A 21,746-nucleotide genomic window follows, 5' to 3' on the forward strand; every position below is an offset into this window, starting at 1 on the left:
TAAGTACTTACTCCCTTTACCTATTTTTGCAGGTTTATCCAAGGATGTTGAGCTGAGGCCTTCAGTTGGTGGCAAGGATTTTCCTGTCGCTTCCCCTGTTCCGAAACAAGCCGAAGAGAAGAAGACGAAGAGGTCTCCGAATTCCCAAAGCTCAGAGAAGAATAAAACAGGGAGAAGGTCGGTGCACAAGTCAAGAGAAAAAACCAGCACCTAAGCACCAGCTTTGGATTCGCTCTATCGGCTGAGGGACGAATCAGAAGAAGAAGAACCGTTTGTTCTAGTGGCCCGCGAGCCATCACAACTTGAAAAGAAGGGGGGCTCCAAACCAGAGTTCTGTGGGGAAGACATACCTCAAGCCAGGGAGGTCGATAAGGAGACAGGGGCCTAGGCTTCCCGGGATGCGGGCAGTGCCCCGAAGGAGGCACTTGGTGAGATAGACATCACCAAGTCACCCTCGTTCACCGAGTCCATGTCCAATGAGGCCCAAACGGTGAAAGACCTCAATGAGGGGGCCCACGGAGTGGACGACCCCCTCCGCTGCTTTTTTGATGGCGTGGATTCAACCGCCACGGAAGACGTCATCGTATTGGGTAACATAGAGGTACCGAGGAAGATTCCGACCTCGGGGGCAGGCGGTCCTAACTCGAGCATGAAATTGGTCAGTCGGTTCCTTGCCCCGAGTGTGGATCCTGATCGAAAGCAGTCCATAGTCATTACCATTCCGGAGGATGCCCAAGTGACCGAAGAGGACCATGCCAAAATGAACGAGGTTGACGCGCCATTCCTATTCAACGAAGAACAACAGGTGCTGAACTGGGTAACTTTAGATAACTCTCGATGATTTCAATTTCTCCTTTAATACTTGAATTAATTCATTGATAATCCTAATATTTTTCTTCGTATTTGTAGGCCTCAGTGCTTCACCATGAAACTTTCCTCCGGTACTGGGATGAGCTGAACCAATTCGAAGTAGAAGTCAGAGAGCTTACTGAGAAGAGAGACACGTACAAACTTCTCAGAAGCAGCATGAAGGAAAGGATAAGAGCCTTCGAGCTGAGTTGGAAGCGGCTCGAAAAGAACATGCCGACCTGGTTGAACCAGTAAAAATTTTGAAGTTAGTGACGATGAGTTAGACACGGTGTCTAATGGTCGGAACCTGTAGGTTCAACAGAAGATTGATCGACTCGACCAGCTCTAAGCCGAGATGGATGCAGTCAAGGTCGAGGCCGAAGAGTGGAGAGGCAGGATGGACTGCCTGGCCTCGGAAAAGAAGACTGCCCGGGTGCAGTTGACCTCGGCAAAGGTCCAACTTCGAGCGACGAGGGAGAAGGCTAAGGCACGGTCCCAAAAGATTGAGGAGCTCCAGTATCAGCTAAGCTCGATCGTTTCTGATCGAGAGACCCTTGCCAAGGAGCTTAAAGCGGCCATGTCGGTGGTTGAAGTGACCAAAGCCGATGCCGACGATATGGTGGCCTAGTATAAAGCTGATGCCGAGGTAACCCAAGACTGCCTAAAAGATATTGTCGAGTATGTGAAGTGGCAATACCGAAGGGATTCCCTCGAAGAAGTTCATGCTCGGTGTTTTGATTTGTCGGCCGAGGTTGAAAATGCTGAGGGGCTCAAAGCCGAGGCCAAGAAGTTGGTGTATCCCGAGGATGAAGAATACTCTGAGGGTTCGAACGGATCCTGGGGGGAGAAGACTTCAGTGGTCTCGGCGAAGAGGAGGGCTCCAGTGGAGACCAAGCCGTTTAAGTACATTGTAGATTTTTTCTAGTTTTGTACTTTTGTACTTTTTTTTGTCAAGATCGTTTGGCCTTTGTAAAGATATTTTCATATATATATATATATATATATATATATATATATATATATATATATATATATATATACTTTTGTACTTTTTTTTGTCAAGATCGTTTGGCCTTTGTGAAGATATTTTCATATATATATATATATATATATATATATATATATATAAGGCTCTTTTTCCCTTCGACAGTTTTTAAGCTCGTTTCCTTTCACTTTTTTCCTTGTGATTGTAAATATATTGAATGCCTTAGCACGTAGTAATTAGGTCTTGTTCGGAGGTTCGATATTATTTTGTTTAAAACTCATGGGGGGGCTCGGTATGACTGGAAGCTTTCCCCAAAGTACTTAGAATCTTTTAGATTACAGCTCATCGAGGGTAGCCTTTTGAACCAGTTTAGAAATTTTGAAAGCCTTTTTTTTTGTTATGGGTCTCGGACGTCTCCGAGCCATTTTAAGATAGTCGTAGCCTTTCTAGTTTGGGTGTTGCCCAGTGGGCTTGTTACCCCGAGTCATCGGGCTTAACCGAGATAATCGTTCCCGAATGGGAGTGGTCGTAGCCTTTAAAGTTCGGGAACTGCCAAATAAGCTTTGTGACCCCGGGCTTTATTATCCCGGGCTATCCAAATCTGCCTTGGACAATAGTCCCCGAGTGAGGTGTCCCTTGAGCTCCATGCCTTTAGGGGATCAAATGTAAGAAAGAAAAATTTTCAAGGGGCAAAATATTTATCCGCAAGGTAGAAACTTCCTTTCAATTTTGTGCATAGTATACAAAGTGACATATGTGTTCAAGCTTTGTGTCAAGGCTCGGGCAGTCTATGTGAACATGGTTCATTTGACTGTTTGGCCCTTACAGTAAATCCTATCGATCGAGCCTAGACTATTCGAGCACAAAGTTTCCTTCCTTGCCATAATCGTTATCTGAAGGTGATGCCCCCAGTGTTCGAGGTCGATCATAGAGAAGCCTCGGATACTGTTGACAACCGATCTTCGATTCTAAGTTAGCATGATCCATTTTTTCCTCGTTAAAAACCTTGCCGGAAAACCCATTTGGGACAAAACCGGTTCAAGGAAAAAAGAGTGCAATGCGTGCTTTCAGACCTAAAATATTGTATTGTTATTTGACGGTTACCAGCAAGTGTTAGTCCATAACATAAATAAATAAAAGAAGTAAACGGGGTCGTACCTCAGCAGTAATATCGTTTCAAGTGAGTTATGTTCCAGTTGTTCGGTAGTCACTCACCTTTCATTGCTCCGAGTTTGTACGACCCCTTTTCGGTGATCTCGATAATTTGATACTGACCTTACCAGTTCGTCCCCAGCTTCCCTTCGTTCGGGTTCCGGGTGCTTAATGTGACCTTCCTCAACACTAAGTCCCCGACATTGAAGTGTCAAAGGTTGGATCTTCGATTGTAATACCTCTATATCCGTTGTTTTTGGGAGGCTATTTGGACGAGGGCGGCTTCGCGCCTTTCATCCAACAGTTCTAGGTTCATATTCATGGTCTCGTTGTTTAATTATTCGGTTGCATATCGGAACCTGAGACTTGGTTCTCCGACTTTGATCGGTGTTAGAGCTTCGGTGTCATAAACCAACGAGAACTAGGTGGCCTCGGTACTGGACTTTGAGGTCGTACGGTAAGCCCATAGGACCTCGGGCAAGATTTCTTTCCATTTTCCTTTGGAGTCGGTCAATCTCATTCTGAGGTTTTGGAGTATGGTTTTGTTCGTGGACTCAGCTTGTCCATTCCCACTAGGGTGATAGAGTGTTGACAGGATTCTTTTGATCTTATGATCTTCGAGAAACTTGCTTACTTTGCTGTCGATGAACTGCTTTCCATTGTCACATACGATCTCGGCCGGCATTTCGAACCGACATATTATGTGGTCCCAGATAAAATCAGTGACTTCCTTCTCCCTGACTTTCTCAAACTCCTGGGCTTCCACCCATTTAAAAAAATAGTCAGTCATAAATAATATAAATTGAGCCTTACTGGGTGCCCAAGGAAGGGGGCCGACGATGTCCATCCCTCATTTTATGAACGGCCAGGGCAACAAGACCGAATGTAGCAGCTCCCCGGGCTGATGAATCATCGTAGCATGCCTTTGACATCTGTCGCATTTTCGTATGAACTCCTTCGCGTCCTTTTCCATGTCGATCCAATAGTAATCGGCTCTGATTATTTTATAAACTAGTGATTCGGCGCCCGAATGATTTCCGCAGGTGCCTTCGTGGATTTCCCTCAGAACATACTCGGTGTCTCTGGGTCCTAGACATATTACCAGTGGGACATCATATGTTCTCCAGAATAATGTACCGTCTTCGGACATGCTAAACCGGGCCGCCTTCGTACGCATAGTCATTGATTCCTTAGGGTCCGAAGGTAGTTTTCCGGTCTTCAAATATTCTATATATTTGTTTATCCAGTCCCAAGTTAGGCTTGTTGAGTTTATCTCGGTGTGACCTTCTTCCACTACCTATCTCATGAGTTGTACGATCACCCCCGAGTTGAACTCATCGTCATCGACCAACAATCCGAAGTTAGCAAGGGCATCGACCTCGCTGTTTTGATCCCGAGGCACATGTTGTAGAGTCCACTCCTTGAACCGATATAACATTACCTGCAGTTTATCCAGGTATCTTTGCATTCGTTCCTCTCTGACTTTGAACGTCCCATTAACTTAGTTCACCACAAGGAGGGAGTCACACTTAGCTTCAATCACCTCTTCCCCCAAGGTTTTGGCCAGTTCGAGACCTGCAATTATGGCCTCATACTCGGCCTCATTGTTAGTTAATTTTACAATCCTAATAGATTGTCTAACTATATTACCTGCGGGTGGTTTCAAGACAATTCCAAGTCCGGACCCCTTTTGCTTTTGAGGCGTCATCCGTAAAGAGGGTCCAGATTTCCGAAGAAGTCCCCGAGTTCAATAATAACTCTCTTTCAACCTTGGGTATTAGGGCCGATGTAAAGTCGGCCACAAAGTCTGCCAAAATTTGAGACTTAATGGTCGTCTAAGGCAGATATTCGATGTCATATCCACTGATCTCTATGGCCCATTTGGCCAACCGTCCTGAGAGATCGGGTTTATGCATTACATTCCTCAATGGGTAAGTGGTTACGACACATATGGGATGACATTGAAAGTACGGTTTTAGTTTCCTACAGGCGCTTAGCAAAGCGAGCGCCAGCTTTTCTACATAAGAGTACCTAGTTTTGGTCGCGCCAAGAGTCATGCTAACATAGTAAATTGGAAATTACGAACCTTTCTCTTTGCGTACCAGGGCTCCACTTACCACTATCTCCGATACTGCCAAGTATAGGTATAGTTGTTCATCTGTCTTCGGCGTGTAAAGCAGCGGTGGGCTCGATAAATATCGCTTGAGCTCCTCCAAGGCTTGTTGTCACTTCGGGGTCTATGAGAAGTTATTATTTTTCTTCAACAGTGAGAAGAAATGGTGGCTCTTGTCAGATGACCTCGAAATAAATCATCCCAAGGCTGCTATGCGTCCAGTTAACCTTTGTACGGCCTTCACGTTGTCCACAATGGTAATATCTTCGATGGCCTTGATCTTATCTGGGTTGATCTCGATTCTCCGATTGGATACCATGAATCCGAGGAATTTACGGGACCCGACTCCGAATGCACATTTCTCCGGGTCTAGCTTCATATTGTATTTCTTCAATATGCTGAAGGTTTTCTGCAAATGTTTCAAATAGTCCTCTGCTCGCAGGGGCTTAACCAACATATCATCAATGTAAACCTCCATTGATTTTCCTATCTGTTCTTCGAACATCCGATTTAGTAGGGGTTGGTAAGTGGCGCCGATATTTTTTTAGTCCGAACGACATCACGTTATAGCAGTAGGTACTGTACTCGGTGATGAAGGAAGTTTTTTCATGATCACCCGGGTCCATCCGAATTTGGTTGTACCCGAAATAATTATCGAGAAAATTGAGGATCTCGTGGCCGGTCATTGCATCGATCATGCGATCGATGTTAAGGAAAGGGAAAGAGTCCTTGGGACATGATTTATTCAAGTCTTTATAGTCCACACACATTCTTAATTTGTTCCTCTTTTTGGGGACTACTACTATGTTTGCTAACCAGTCCGGGTATTTAACCTCCCGAATGGACCCTATTTTAAGGAGTTTAGATACCTCGTCCTTGATGAAAGCATGTTTGACCTTGGACTGGGGTCTCCTCTTCTACTTGATAGGGTGAAACTTTGGGTCCAAGCTTAGCCTGTGAGTTGTTATTTCTGGCGGGATCCCTATCATATCAAGGTGGGACCAAGCGAAACAATCTTCGTTAACTAAAAGAAATTGAATGAGTTTTTTCCTAAGGGATTCAATCCTGTGCCCAAGTATATCTTTCTATCGGGCAAGTGTTCGATCAATACGACTTGCTCCAGTTCCTCAACCGTTGATCTGGTAGCGTCGAAATCGTCGGGAGTTATGAAAGTCCTAGGAACCCCGTAGTTTTCATTCTCATCCATCTCCTACTTCTCCGGTTGGGATAGAGTCGGTGCCAGTAGTTTCTATTTGGTTTCTCTCTTGGTGACCGGACCTAGCTCATTCGATATCAAAAGTGTGGATATTGGGACCACCTCATCAACAGCGAACATCTCTTTTGTGGCTGGTTGTTCTCCGTAAATTGTTTTTATTCCTTCCGGCATCAGGAACTTCAACACATGGTACAGAGTCGAGGGTACCGTCCTCATGTTGTGAATCCATGGTCTCCCAAACAAAGCATTGCACCTCATGTCCCCTTCGATCACATAGAACCTTGTTTCCTGAATTGTCCCGGCGGTGTTCACTGGTAATGTTATCTCCCCTTTAGTGGTCTTACATGCCATGTTGAACCTGTTTAGGACTCGGACCGCAGGCACAATCTGATCTTGTAGGCCGAGCTGTTCTACGACCCTCGATCTGATGATGTTGGCCGAGCTACCTGGATCAATTAACACACGCTTAACTCGAGATTTACTCACAAGTATTGATATTACTAGTGCATCGTTGTGGGGCTGCACGATGCCCTCAGCGTCTTCGTCGTTGAAGGACAAGGTTCCCTCCGGCATATAATCCCGAGTCCGTTTTTCCCTTATGATAGATACTTTGGTGCGCTTCAGCATCGGCCCCCGGGGAATGTCGACCCCACCGATGATCATGTTCCTAAAGTGATTATTGGCTCGATCGCTGAGGAACTCTCGGAGATACCCGTTATTGAATAGTCGGGCTACCTCCCTCTCTTAATTGTCGGTAATCTTCTGTCCTGTGACCGTGAGTGACATGATATTTGCACATTAAGTTAGGATCCCTTTGGGCTGGATCACACTGTAGGGGAAGAGGCCATTTGGTGTCTTTGATACGTCCAATGGCAGCTACAATGGCGGCGGCGACGACGTAATAATTGCACTCCGATAGCCTTGGTGTTTCTTTCGGCCTGATGGGCCTGTCAAAACTATTTTTGCTAATGATTCCCCGGTTGTTTTTACCTCGATCACCTCTTTTTTCACTTTTCAAGGGGTTTCGCCCAGATCGGCTACCCCTTCAGTCTCCATTGTATAGTTGGTATCAATCCTTATTCGTTATTAGTTCACGATCAATGCCTCACCAGACTCTGTCAACTGTTCTGATGGGATAAACGGACCCGGAAGGGTCCCCGAGTTGATCATCTTCGACCCTGATTTTTGATTGATATCGATTATGCACATCAGCCAAAGTGACGGCCGGGTACTCCACCAGATTTTGTTTCAACTGTTGTGAAGCCAACGAGCTCTGAGCATTGAGTCCTTAGGTGAATGCTTGAACAGCCCAATCGTTTATGACTGGAGGCAAGTCCATCCATTTTATTTGAAACCGGGACACGAATTCCCTAAGCATCTCATTATCCCTCTGCTTCAATTTGAAAAGGTCTGACTTCCTGGTTTAGACCTTGATAGCCCCGACGTGTGCTTTTACGAAGGAATTTGCAAGCACAGCAAACGAGTCAATAGAATTAGAAGGTAGATTGTGATACCATATCATAGCTCCCTTGGACAGAGTTTCCCCGAAATTTTTCAGCAGGACAGACTCGATCTCGTCATCCTCCAAGTCGTTCCCTTTGATGGCGCATGTGTAGGAAGTCACATGCTCATTTGGGTCGGTCGTTCCATTGTACTTGGGAATCTCGGGCATGCGGAACTTCTTTGGGATTGGCTTCAGCGTTGCGCTCGAAGGAAAAAGGTTTTTTAATAAATTTCTTGGAATCCAGGTCCTTCAATATCGGAGGTGCTCCTAGGATTTCGTCGACCCTGGAATTGTAGGTTTTCACCTTTTGTCATTAGCTTCGATTTTCTTCTCCCAAGATTCTATCCGTTTTGTCAATTCCTCGAGCATTTTTATGATCTCAAGGTTAGTCCCCGATTCATTTTCTTTCGGCCTCTCCGTGATCTGTTCATTTCTGCGGGTGACTTTTCGGGAAGGCTCGGGCTCAACCCTGCTCGGCGCTCGACTTTGGTTCTGCAACTGGGCTATCGCTGCCTGTTGAGCCTGTAACATTTCGAAGATCACCCGCAAGTTGATCCCATCATTTTCACCGTTGTGCGTATTCTGGGAAATTGATCGGACTTCCCTATGTATGTTGTTCTCGGGATCGGTAAGCAAATTTGTGTTGATGGCCACATGCGAACTGATGTCGATAGGGTTCGCGACCGTAACTCCGCTAAGATTGATTGGGGGCACCTCGTTATCGGGTGATACATTGTTGTTCTCGCCATGGTGGCCGGACTCCGCATCCATGTTTAGAGAGGCAGACTGGGGGTTTGACATTTCGATTTTAACTTGGAATCAAAGACACTTCAAAGAACAAGCATAAAATAGGGTGTGTTACGGGAATTTGTATCAAATTGCCGATATCATCCTTCGCCCTACGGTGGGTGCTAAACTGTTTACCCTCAAAATCGAATAACAATTAAATTTAAAAGTAATTTTAAGGATACGCTGATTAATTTGATACAAAACGATAAATTAAGTTGATATTGAATAAACAAAGACAAAACAAATTCAAACCACACGAGATAGATAGTTTTACCCTTAATGAAATAGTCACTCTCGAACCGAGCTCACTGAGACCGGTACAGACGAAAAAGAATGAGAGCTGGAGACAAAGAAAATAATAATATAATTTCTTGTGAGTGTGTGTTACCATATCCTTCATGAATTATCAGACCCCCTTTATATAGTATGGGAGTCTTATTTTAGGTAAAACTCTATGAAAGGTAAAAAATCTTCTGATTCACTGATTGTCGGTTCCTCACCGATACGTGACGAGATCCCCACAGTAATATTCGACCGGTTACGGATATTTTGGTCTTTTGTTGGCTATGCTGGATTTTCCGACAATGTCCTTCGAAGTCGATCGAGGATAAGACCGATTCCGGGACCATGGCCTCGATATTCTCAAAGGCAAGCATCATACCCCCGGGTTCTGTCCCGGTGGGACTTTGGCTCGATTTCGGTCCCTTGTTGCCATGTCTCGAGTCTAGCTTATTTTGTCGGAGGTTAGGATGCATCATGAACTCGATTTCACCTGTATACAATATCAATTAGACATTACAATCTTTTAGTACCATAAGCTATATACAAAATAGTTACTCCATATCAAGTTATCTAAAAATCTAAACCTAGAAAGTTTCAAATAAAGAAAGAATGAAGTTCTGATTGACATCCAAATATTGCAAATAAAAGGGAAGCCCGGTGCACTAAGTTGCCGCTATACGCAGGATCTGGGAAAGGGGCGGACCACAAGGGTCTATTGTACACAACCTTATCCTGCATTTCTACAAGAGGCTATTTCCACGGCTCGTACCCGTGACCTCTTGGTCACATGGCAGCAACTTTACCAGTTACGCCAAGGTTCCCCTTCAAAATATTGTAAATAAAAATAAAAAATAAAAAATTTGATTAGATCTAATCCACTTTCATCGATTAAAAGAGACGATACCAAATTTAACCAAGGCATAAAGTAAAACTTAGATCCTAAGTTTGAATCTTTACAATATTCAGAAAAGTGCTTTGAATCTTGGTTGCCATATTTATGTAACGGCCCAAAACTTAGCCTGTCATGATGACGCCTAACGTGGTACTAGGCAAGCCGACACCTCAAAATATTTCCAACACTTTTAAGTGAAAAATGAAATAACACAGGTTTAAATAATTAAAGCTTTCATAAACTGGATAGAAAGTCAAAACTCAATACGATAGTTCCCAAAACCAGGGTGTCACTGAGTACCTGAGCGTCTATACAACTCGAGTCTGAAAATAATGTCTATGAAAAACTGAAACTAAATACATAAAGCTGAAAGAAAGGGAGGGAGAGTCAAGGTCTGCGAACGCCGAGTAGCTACCTCGAAATCTCCGAATGATCAAGTTGCTCAGATAATCAACACCCACTATATCCGGTAACACCTGGATCTGCACAGGAAGTGCAGGGTGTAATGTGAGTACAACTAACTCAGTAAGTAACAAGACTAACTATTGGACTGAAAATAGAACGAGCTCAGCAGGTACAGATAGAATTAACAGTACAGAAAGATAGGCATGTTTTCAAGTTCAACAGATAAAAAAACTCAATACAAGTGAAATAGATCAACTTTGAATGATATGAGGGATATGACATTTCTATATCTACATGCCACTATACATGTTGTATGTGGTACACTACAATGGAAGCCTCGTGTACTCACACGCTTAGAGTACTCAATCACTCAATACAGTACGGGAAAGGTCTATCCCAGGGAAGATCCATCCTCAATATAAATGTATAGGGCAACTCCTTGCCCAGGGAACTCAATCCTAAATGTAAATATATAGGGCAACTCCATGCCCAGGGAACCTCATCCCAAATATAATATCCATTGCGCTCACTATGGGAGTGCATACTCCGGATGGGCTCCTTCAGCTCAAGTGCTATAATAAGCCAGGTCCAGGCATAAATAATTAAAAATATATTGCGGCATGCAGCCTTATCCCTTAATTATCACTCACAACCAGGCTCTCGGCCTCACTCAGTCATTAATCTCTCCAGTCTCTCGGCTCACAATGTCATCAAAATCAGCTTGTCATGATGATATGATGTATCAATGGATGGTAATAGAGATTGAGATATGATATGCAAATGATAGATGTGACTGAGTTCACAATTGTAATTTTAAACAAGTAATTCAACAGTAATACGACCTCTATGGGTCCCAAAAATATCGGCACATGGCCTAAGCATGATTTTAACATAAGTTTTAGCTCAATTTCTCTAACACATGAGGGATATGTGGGTATTGACATGATTATTTGATTATGCAACTCCACGGGAACAATTAAGTCATAATTTCTATGGTGCACAGCCACACGTCCATCACTTAGCATGTGTGTCACCTCCATACCAAGCATATAACCTTTAATTCAGGGATTTATACTCACATAACCAAGTTTAGAAGTGTTACTTACCTCAAGTTATGCAAATCCCTACTCCGACAAGCCCTTGCCTCACGAAACGGCCTCCAAATGCCTCGAATCTAGCCACAAACAGTTCGATACAATCAACACGAGCTAAAGGAATCAATTCCATAAGAAAATACTAAGCATTTAATCAAAACTCAAAAAGTCACTCTAAAGTTGACCCCCAAGCCCACGTTTCGAAATCCGATAAAAGTCACAAAATTTGGAAGCACATTCAACCACGAGTCTAACCATACCAAATTTACCAAAATCCAACACCAAATCAACCCCTAAATCCCCAATTTAAACTCTCCAAATCCCTAGCTCAAACTCCAAAAGTACACCTCAAAACCACACAATCTAGGTGGAAAAAATCAATGGGGAAACATAATTATTGAGTAAATTTAACCACAAGTGACTTACCTCAAGAAACCCCTCGAAAATCCTCTCAAAAATCGCCTAATCCCGAGCTTGAAATGTCCAAAATGGTGAAAATCTCGGAAACCCTCGAATTTAAACACTGCCCAGTGCTTTCGCACCCGCGGCCCAAAATTCCGCTTTTGCGGAACCTCCGCATCTATGGAGCTCACTTAAGCTCTCAGACTCCGCACCTGCGGAAGCGCTTCTGCGCTCACATGTCCGCTTTTGCGGAAACACCTGACCCCTTTAAACCTCTCTCACTCTCCGCTTCTGTGACCACCTTTCCATAGGAGCGACTCCGCTTCTACGACATGCTCTTCGCATCTGCGACCACTGGCCCATCCTTTCCAGTTCGCACATGCGCTTCCCAGCTCATACCTGCGACCAAAGCTCCGCAGGTGCGATTGCACCAGAAGAATCCCAGCTTCAGCAATCTTTCAAACTCCAAATCTTGATCTGTTAACCATCCGAACTCCACTCGAAACCTCCGGGACCTCAATCAAATACACCAACAAGTCCTAAAATACGATACGAACCTAGTCGATCCCTCAAATCACATCAAACAATATCAAAACACGATTCGCACCCCAATTCAAGCCTAATGAAACTAAGGAATTCCAACTCCAACAAAGGATGTCGAAATCTATCAAATCACGTCCGATTGACCTCAAATTTTGCACACAAGTTACAAATGACACCACGGACCTATTCCAACTCCCGGAACCCTATTCTGAGACTCGTAACCACAAAGTCCACTCTTGGTCAAATTTAAAAATTTTTAATTTTTGCCATTTCAAGCCTAATTCAACTACAGACCTCCAAATCATAATCCGTATGCGCTTCTAAGTCCAAAATCACCCAACGGAGCTAACGGAACCGTCAAAACTCCATTTCGGAGTCGTTTACACATAAATCAATATCCGGTCACCCTTTTCAATTTAAACTTCCAACCTTGAGACTTAGTGTCTTAACTCATTCTGAAACCTCTCCGGACCCGAACCAACTAACCCGGCAAGTCACATAGCAATTGTAAATCATAAAATGAGCAGTAAATGGGGGAAACGAGGCTGCAACTCTCAAAACGACTGGTCGGGTCGTTATAATTTATCAAACATATGTATTTGTAGATTGCAGCAAACTAGTGTAAATATTATATATACTTACATGTGCTCGGTGGTTACTCCAAACCATAAGAACATCTTTTAACTTAACGATTAACAGATAAAGTAAAAATATACATCACGTAATTAAATGATAAGTTTGTATATGAAAAAATGGTGTATTGCATTCATTCGTTTGGTGTTGTAAATTTTTACCTATATATATTAAAAGAGAGAGAGATGGGGGGAGGGGGGAAAGGGAAAATTACGCGACACATCAAACATTTATACTATATTTATCATTCGTAGTTATACTTTAAGCAAATTTATCATCCATAACTATATTTAAATTTTATAGCAAATTCATAAAATAAGAGATTAATTGTTTTGAATTGAAACAAGAGAGCAACAAGCTCTCGTAGTTAAGTTGGTTAGAGGGTCTGCTTAGGTAGTGGTTCTTGAGTTCGACTCTCAACAAGAGCATTTTATTTTTTTGTATTTTCTATATCTCGCCTTAGTTGTATTTGTTGCGCGAACAAATACAGTCGATACAGGTTGTATCCTTTGTATACATTCTTGTATTTCGCCTTGGTTATAGTTGATATATGTTGCATCTGTTGCGCGTTTGAATGCAAGTCATACAAGCTAGTAACAATTGGACAGTACCTAGGAATAGTAATTAGGCAAACTATAGTTATTAGGCTCTAAACTTTAGTGCTTTATGAAAATTCTGGCACTTTTGGCCCATTAGATATTGGCAAAATTTAGTTTTAGTTTTTGTGATATGTGACTCGGCTCACTTAACCTTCAATAATTAAAATGTATGCTTTTTATCCCTTTATGTAATAAATATGTAATATATGAGCCATACTAAGAGCTATACTATCTTTAAATATATATACTACCTTTAAGAGCTTGTTTGGCCAAGCTTCTGGAAGGCTAAAAATACTTCTTTTTTTGTCAAAAAAAATACCTTTTTAAAAATTTAAGGTATTTGGCCAATATGAAAAAAGTGCTTTTGAGCACCAGCAGAAGCAGTTTTTCTATTTTTGGGGAAAAGCTACAAATTCTAGCTTCTTCGAAGAAGCAGAAGCAGAAAATTAATTTGTTTAGGACAAAAATAAGCTTACAATAAATTTATATTTTTGAAATTATCTCTCATTAATTAAACCTTTTCCTTTATATTTCTACCATACCTTTCTTCTCTTTTTTATTTTAAATTATATTTTTGTTCTCTTTTTCCTATTCCTCTTTGGAATAGTCTCATAAGAGTAGATTTTTAATTTATATTGGATGATGCATTTGATATATTTAAATTATCATATAAATAATAAGTAATATCAGATATTCAATGTGATTGCTTTGGAATAACTATATTTTATATTAATTAAAATTCTTTAATTTATATTTATATTTTATGTTTTATAATGTAATTCAATTCCTTTATAATAAATATTTAAATTCATTTCTCTTTTTTAAATATACTAGTTGATAACTGAACATTTGCTTTCTTTTTTGGTAATTTGATACTTAAAGTACTTTTTTGAAAAGATTGATCAAACTTAATGTGCTTGCAAAAGGTACTATTCAAATGCACAAATTGCTATTTTACAAAAATATCTTTTTAAAAAGTATTTTTAAACAAAAACACTTTTAAAATAAGTAATTTTTGGGCAGCCAAAAAGGCTCTAAAAGTGCACATTTCAAAATTACATATGCATATCACGAGGATTAAAACTATTAATAACTGATGAATCAAAAGTGTTATTAACCCAAAAAATAAAACAGAAATCTCCAGGAAGTCATCAATAGGCATTAAAGCCTAACTGCCAAACTCTGTACATTCTCTTATAGCACTCATCGAATCTCCTTCACTTACAAAATCCCCTCAAAACTTTTTTACAGTCTCTGCAAATTCTCTCTAATGGAAGAAACTAAGGAAGTAGTTCTGATAACAGGTTGTTCAAATGGCGGAATAGGCCATGAGTTAGCTCGAGCTTTTGCATCCAAGAATTGCTTTGTTGTAGCCACAGCTCGGTCTCTGACATCCATGTCCGATTTCGAAGATGATCCGCGATTCTTTCTTCAAGAACTCGATGTTTTGTCTGATCAAAGTGTGACACGTGTCCTCACTAATGTTCTTGAAAAGTTTGGGCGCATTGATGTTCTTGTTAACAATGCTGGTGTACAGTGTGTTGGCCCTCTTGCTGAAGTCCCTTTATCTTCTATTCAACATACCTTCAACACCAATGTTTTCGGTATGCATCATTATACATAACTCTACTTATTTGAATTGTTATGTTAAAACAACGTTCAGATATTTAACAAATTCATGTTAGTAGTATCATATAAGCTGTACTCTCCATCATACTTTCCCTTTTAGTTTGTCCAAAAAGATTCCGTATTCAGAAACTATTCAAGTTAAGCTTTCTATTTTAACCTTAGTGAGATGATCTATAGTCACACAAGTATCTTCTACTTGTTTTAGATCACAAGTTTCAAAAGTCTTTATTTCTTAAACTATGTGCGCAGCAAACACCACCACATAAATTGGAACGGAAGGAGTAACTTTTAGTGAGTGATTACTTGGTCGATTATTGAGAAGCAAACATGACAACCATTTGTAACATTGAAGTATTATATTTCCACTTGAATTGTTTGTACAAATATGATTTGACTTGTTTAAAGCCTGCTAATTTAAAATTGTACTTCCACTGTTTGTTATTATTTCAGTTGAACTCAGTGTGTGTAAAATGTGCTAATTTTCTTGGAAACCTTCTAATAAGTGTTCAGAGTTTGAATTCTCTTGCTAGAAAAGAAGTATCATGTTGGTAATTGGATTATTGAAGTTCTTGATTGGTGATTTGATAATCTTAAATGATGGGGACTCTGATAAAATTTAGAATAGATTTGGAACGAAAACTGAATCTTGGTATTTCCAACTTTACCTTATTTGAAGCAGTAGACATATTGAGCCTTCTGGTTTATGTCATATCATTCAGATTTTACCAACTCTTTCCTTGAGTACTTGATCCCAAAGGGAAATAACGGTTTTTCCCTTTTCTTTTTCTTCTCGGGGGGGGGGGGGGGGGCATGATGATAATGATTATATCAGGTTAATAGTTTTCTTTCTACAAGCAAGGGAGAATTTGTTAATTTCAATAAGGTTGAGGTAAAAGCAACTAGCTTATATCCTCATAGTTGATTAGCTCAATAGGTTGGTGGGCGTCCATAGGTGTGCTGAGCTCTTGGTCCTACTGGATTGATCGGGACCACAGTGAAATATCAATGACAAATAATTAAGGGTGCCGGGTCCATGGTAGGTTGGTTGGTTGGCAACCTATCTATCCTATTTCAAAGAATCACTTTTGGAAGCTTAATTTCGTAATCTGATTGAGTATATATTTATTAGCAGAGCTAGTACTTGATCTATCTGTTTTAGCCTATGTGCACTTATTTGTTATGCTGATTTGTGTACTTGTTTAACCATCAGTATACTGAGGATATTTGAACTGACGAAGGTACTGTGACTTCAGTGAACTATTGGCTTATATGTCTCTCACGCTGAAAATGAATCCAAGAGGAGCAGTGAGGATGATGTAACTTAACAAAAATTGAAATAATTCAGTTTAACTAATTGCTTAAACATTGTTTAACCTACTTAGATTTGGAAATGTGTATAGGCTTTCTTAGATTTTTTCACCTAATCTGTTGTACAATACTACTATTTATTGCAACTCCAAAGCTCTCTATTTAAGGCAAGAATATTGTGTAAGAAAGAGAGGTTAACTGTCATTTTCCAAATTGATTGACTGGATTCTGTTTTTATTTTTATCAAAGCATTATCAGTTTACTAATTTGCAAGGAAAATGGGAAATGACTTTGGAATTAACCAAATTCAAACTTTAGAACCTTGTGGGGTCATCGACAAGAACAAAAAGAATAAGGCGAATGAGAAGCAGCGCAATGTAAAATCTGCTGCTAATATCTCATATACACCACTGATGACTGATATCCTAATAGGCATATAAGTGGAGTCCTCTAAACTATATTTGAGTCTAATATACTTTAACATTGCATTTTGAAATGTCATATTCTTTCCATCCTACATATTTGAATTTTCAGAAATAAATTTATCCTCAACCATTTGGTTCTAGTGTGCTTAGTACTTGAGTGGCTCACTTTTTGCTTTGCCTCTTTGCTAAGTTCTTCTATATCTTCACGGTATGATATTAACATCATCATCTTAAGTGTATATTCTTCTATATTTTCACAGTATGATATTAACAACATCATCTTGTTGCTAGTGTTTGTTCTAGCTTTTCAGTATTGTACCTTTTACTCCTGACAATTTCCTTGCTTCTAATATCCAGGCATTAAGTAAACATGGAATCTCTTGGCATGACATTAAGCAGTGAGTCCTTTTAGGAACTCCATGATAATCTTCTACACACTTTATCAGCTAGGTTGGAAATAATGTTCCATTCGCCCCACATTTGACATTCTTCTTGACTTGGCACGGTTGTTGGGGATTGAAGGTCGGAATGCATAGTGTTGTTCATGTTAGAATTCTGTTCTGTTGGGAGATTGACACATTGTTGGAACTTCCTAAAGGGAAATGTTTTCCTTTCAATCTAATATAGCAGTAATAAATCAAATTATGCTAGGAAAAATAGAAAGACTGTGGAAGTATATACACGTAACGGTAGGTGTTTATATGGTCACCTTAGTTTATGTAAACTAATGTTCTCAACTTGCATGACTATTAGCATCATCAATGACATTTCCATGTTCACATCCCACACCTCTTGGTCCGGATAACAAAAATCATAGTATATCCATTTCTTCCAAATAAATAGTTTCCATCTGTAGTTTGTCAGATTTGGAAGGGAAGCTTTGGCGCGATGGTAAAAGTTGTCATCGTGTGGGTATGCAGAAATGCAAGGTCTAGCCCTTCCCCAAACCCCGCACATAATGGGAGCTCAGTTCACCAGGCTGCCTTTTTTACTTTGTCAAATTTGGAATAAATGATTATTTACCTCATTTTTTAATTCTTTCTTCTCTTAGCTTTCTTTTATATTTTTTCTAAGTCCTGGCAGAAATCTCTTTTTCTCCTTTTTTCTGGGTATATGACATTTTTTATATTCTATAGGTCCCATAAGGTTAATTCAATCTGTTGTTCCTCACATGGCATCTAGGAAGAAAGGGAAAATTGTAAATGTTGGAAGTTGCATTGCTCTGGCTCCAGGACCATGGTCAGGTGCTTATAGTGCATCCAAAGCTGCTGTACACTCATTTACTGATACCTTGAGGTATGCTTGTATGCTATAGCCAACTTTGTTTTGGATTGCAGCCAAGCAAAAACTGATAAATTTTATTACAGGCTCTTAAACTTTGTTATCTTATTCTATCTTTAGTTTTTGGGTGCTTTATTTTTATTAGATTGTCATTAAGTAGTTGATTTTCTCTTCCTTGAACCACATTACGGTTTTTTACTCTGTTCTCCTCCTATGATTAAAGACTCAAACTCCATACTTAAGATTTACTGGAAACCAGATAAATTTCTCTGGACATGTTCACCTTCTCGCATAGTTACCTTTGCATCGGATGAGGCATCACCTATTCAAACCTCAGCTTTAAACGAAATTACTTTTCCGCCATTGTTTTCCTCCTATGATCAAACTTTTTGACTTCATAAGTATCTTTTTCGCTTCTTATGGAGTAGTTCCGAAGAAGGGGAGCCTTGGCGTAACTGATAAAGTTGTTGCAATGTGAATAGTAGGTCACGGGTTCGAGCTGTGGAAACAGTCTTTTGCAAAAATGCAGGGTAAGGCTGCGTACAATAGACCCTTGTGGTCCGGCCCTTCCCCGGACCCCGCACATAGCGGGAGCTTAGTGCACCGGGCTGCCTTGCATGGAGTAGTTCTGAAGAACACATTGTTGGCCAGGTTGCAAAAGTCATGGCTGAAAATAGGAAGCCAAGGTTCAGTCTGTTAACTGGTTAGTACCCTATTTGAGACTAAATCAGACACTGAGATAGTGTTGTAGGCTGATAGCATCACATGGAGATATAGTTCTGCCCTTTACTACCAGTTACCTGGTCAAATCAGGTTGTGCACCTTGATTGTTATAACATATAAGTAAGCTGCTGCATAGTTCACAGTATTGTTAAATTTTTTCTGAGTAGTGATATTCATGTTGGAAAGCTTATTTTACTCCTAAATCTTCAGCCTAAAGTGTTGTCAAAAGCTCGCGTAAAGCACGCTTAAGCCCCGAAGCTAGGTGCAAAATAGGCTTATCCTAAAGAGGCGACATTAAACAATAAAGATTTTTTATAATGTTTTGTCTATATAACTTATATTGGTGCTTTTAGTTATTACTCTCGAAGCCTCAATCCCAAACAAGTTGGGTCAGTTATATGAATCCTCACTTCTAACATTTTCTCGAATTACATATATATTTTTGTATTTTTTTCTGCCTTTTCACCCTTTTCATATAAAGCCCGATAGACTCTAGCATTTTTGCGCTTTTCTCCTTTAATAACACTGGACATTGTTATGGACTTGTATTTGCATTCTTTGTGTTTCTAAGGTTTACATATATTTTATGTTAAGTAGTCCTTGCTTGGTGGAGATAGTTCCTAGGTGATAGCCAAGAAAATGACCCTTTCATGGTTGTACGCGGAGTGATGCTATTGTATCCAGATCCTAAATTATCATAATTGAACAGGTTGCTTATGAAAAGAAATATGAAAAATGTTATCGTAGCTGATCAAAAACTGAAATTTGGCACCCTCCAGATTGTATGTCATTTTTCCCCTTTGCGCACCGTCCTAAAAGTGAAGTTTCTAAAACATTATGAGTCCACATTTTACAGTTCTTTTAAAAAACCCAGTTCTTTAAGCTATTTCAAATTTGAAAAATTAATAGTAGAGTTAGCAATACCTGACCTCACATTTTACCACTTTCTAACTAGAAACATGTTTCTCCTTTTTTAACTCTTCTTAATGAAAATGCCAAGTCAAACAGGACATTCAAGTTGGGAACAAAGATAGGATTACTTTTGGTTATTCTCAAAAAGGACCTGGACGCCTTCTCTCTCATCCATTTGGCTGTCTTCTACCATCTCCGACAGCCAACTCCTTCTCTATCTTTTTAGTTGTCTAGGTATCCTCTCTCTCAGATAGTCCATCTTTGAGTTTATGGGAAATATTGGGCGACATTGAAAGTTGATGCAAATCTTAGAAAAGATGCTGAGTTGGTAAAGTAACTCCATGGAGGTGCAAAGTCCATCCATATAATGGGAGGGTGTTGATGAGTGCGAGAGATGCTTAAAGAAGTTTGCAGGGTGAGAATTCCTTAACCACATCCATACCATCCCACTCTGATTCTGGATTTTATGAGGGTGCAATGGAAAAGGAAAAAGAAGATTAAACAGAAGGAGATATCAGATAAAATAAGGTGGTATAGCTCAATATTAAGGATGTCAACTTGAATAGCCTTTACCAGTAAGACCTTGCCGACTTGTATACTTAAGTCCCAGCAGGTAAGACTAGAATAATAGCTCAACTTAGATGTCAACTTTTCTAGCATTTGACAAAGAGATGTAGCTGGCTTATGTACCCGAGTCCAAGCAGGTCATAGTGGGATACTAGTGGGTGAGTTATGATTCATTCATTCACCAAAATATTCCCGTTTTTACTTGTTCTAGGTTGTCTATCGGAAACATACTCTCTACCTTCATAAGGTAGGGGTAAGGTTTGCGTACACTCTACCCTCCCCATACCCCACTTTGTGGGATCTCACTGGATTTTTTGTTGTTGTTACTTATTCTAGGTTGTGGGAGAATAATTTTGTTTAGTATGAAGAGACCCAAAATTTTCTCCAAAGTTATAAAGATTGCATTTTTATCCTATAAAAAAGAGGAGCTATCCTCTTGGCGGATACACTTACATCATTTCTTCAATTTACTATTATTATCTCACCTATAGTTGGATGGTAATATAATTCTGAAATTAGTTCCTGATACCGGAGCTGACAGACAGATTGAGTTCTATTTTAAGCAATGCTTGTTATTAGCTGGTTTACTCCAATATCCAAGTCCTCAGCACGGATTAGTTCTTTCAACAAATTTATTTTCTTGTTCCCTCCTTGGAATAGCATATGCTTGTGTTTATGTTGTGGTCCTTATTGCTCTACTATGCGCTGTATGTAGACTAGAACTTCGGCCATTTGGCATTGATGTCATCGCTGTTGTCCCTGGAGCTGTGACGTCAAACATTGGAAACTCTGCAATTGCCAATTACAGTAGAATGCCAGAGTGGAAGTTATACAAGAAATTTGAAGAAGCAATCCGGGCACGAGCACATTTCTCACAAGGACCAAGATCAACTCCTGCAGAAGAATTTGCAAAGAGGACGGTGAACGCCGTGCTAAAGGAGAAACCTCCAGCTTGGTTTTCTACTGGCCATTTTTCTACTATTGCTGCAATCATGTACCACCTTCCACTTTTTATCAAAGATTTCATTCTCAGGAAACGAATGAAGTGTTGATACAGCATTCTTAGATTCTTATTGTCGATTTTTAACTTTGCTCAGGTCTGGTTTTTGTATCTGATCAGCAAATTATTTTCTTGGTTATTTAGATAAATATTTACATAAATGAAATACCGTGTTCTCACTGGATGGTGAAAGAAATGAAAAATAACGTGAAATCGCGTTTGCTTCTATTGGAATTGGCTCTTATTTTGTTGTCGGATTCGTGATGATTAAACAAGTTTTTACCATGATTAAACAGGTTTTACCTCAAACTGTCTATAATGTAGTGTGTAGAAGTAGAATTGTCCCTAGTTTAGGTTCCTGAACCAAGAAAAAGGCCTTAACTGGCATATCCTGGCTAAGATATTCTTTAGGTTCAATCTTTTATACACTTCTGTTTTGTTCC

General features: G+C 40.2%; 1 protein-coding gene across 1 annotated transcript; it reads left to right on the forward strand.

The window, feature by feature from the left end:
• Positions 1-14,609: 14,609 nt before the first annotated feature.
• LOC104098808 (short-chain dehydrogenase ptmH-like) lies at positions 14,610-21,531 on the forward strand. Its single transcript, XM_009605637.4, has 3 exons — positions 14,610-15,062; positions 17,957-18,116; positions 21,019-21,531. Exons 1-3 carry the CDS (start codon positions 14,729-14,731, stop codon positions 21,353-21,355), a joined length of 831 nt encoding a protein of 276 aa, XP_009603932.1. The 5' UTR covers positions 14,610-14,728; the 3' UTR covers positions 21,356-21,531.
• The last annotated feature ends 215 nt before the right edge of the window (positions 21,532-21,746 follow it).

The sequence above is a fragment of the Nicotiana tomentosiformis genome, chromosome 5 (genome assembly GCF_000390325.3).
Source record: "Nicotiana tomentosiformis chromosome 5, ASM39032v3, whole genome shotgun sequence".
Classification (NCBI taxonomy): Eukaryota; Viridiplantae; Streptophyta; class Magnoliopsida; order Solanales; family Solanaceae; genus Nicotiana; species Nicotiana tomentosiformis.

Excerpts from the sequence above, each read along its gene's own strand:
- LOC104098808 (XM_009605637.4), top strand. The coding sequence starts at position 14,729 with ATGGAAGAAACTAAGGAAGTAGTTCTGATAACAGGTTGTTCAAATGGC. Across the intron at positions 15,063-17,956 it reads CTTCAACACCAATGTTTTCG|GTCCCATAAGGTTAATTCAA; the intron begins GTATGCATCATT and ends TATATTCTATAG. Across the intron at positions 18,117-21,018 it reads TCATTTACTGATACCTTGAG|ACTAGAACTTCGGCCATTTG; the intron begins GTATGCTTGTAT and ends CGCTGTATGTAG.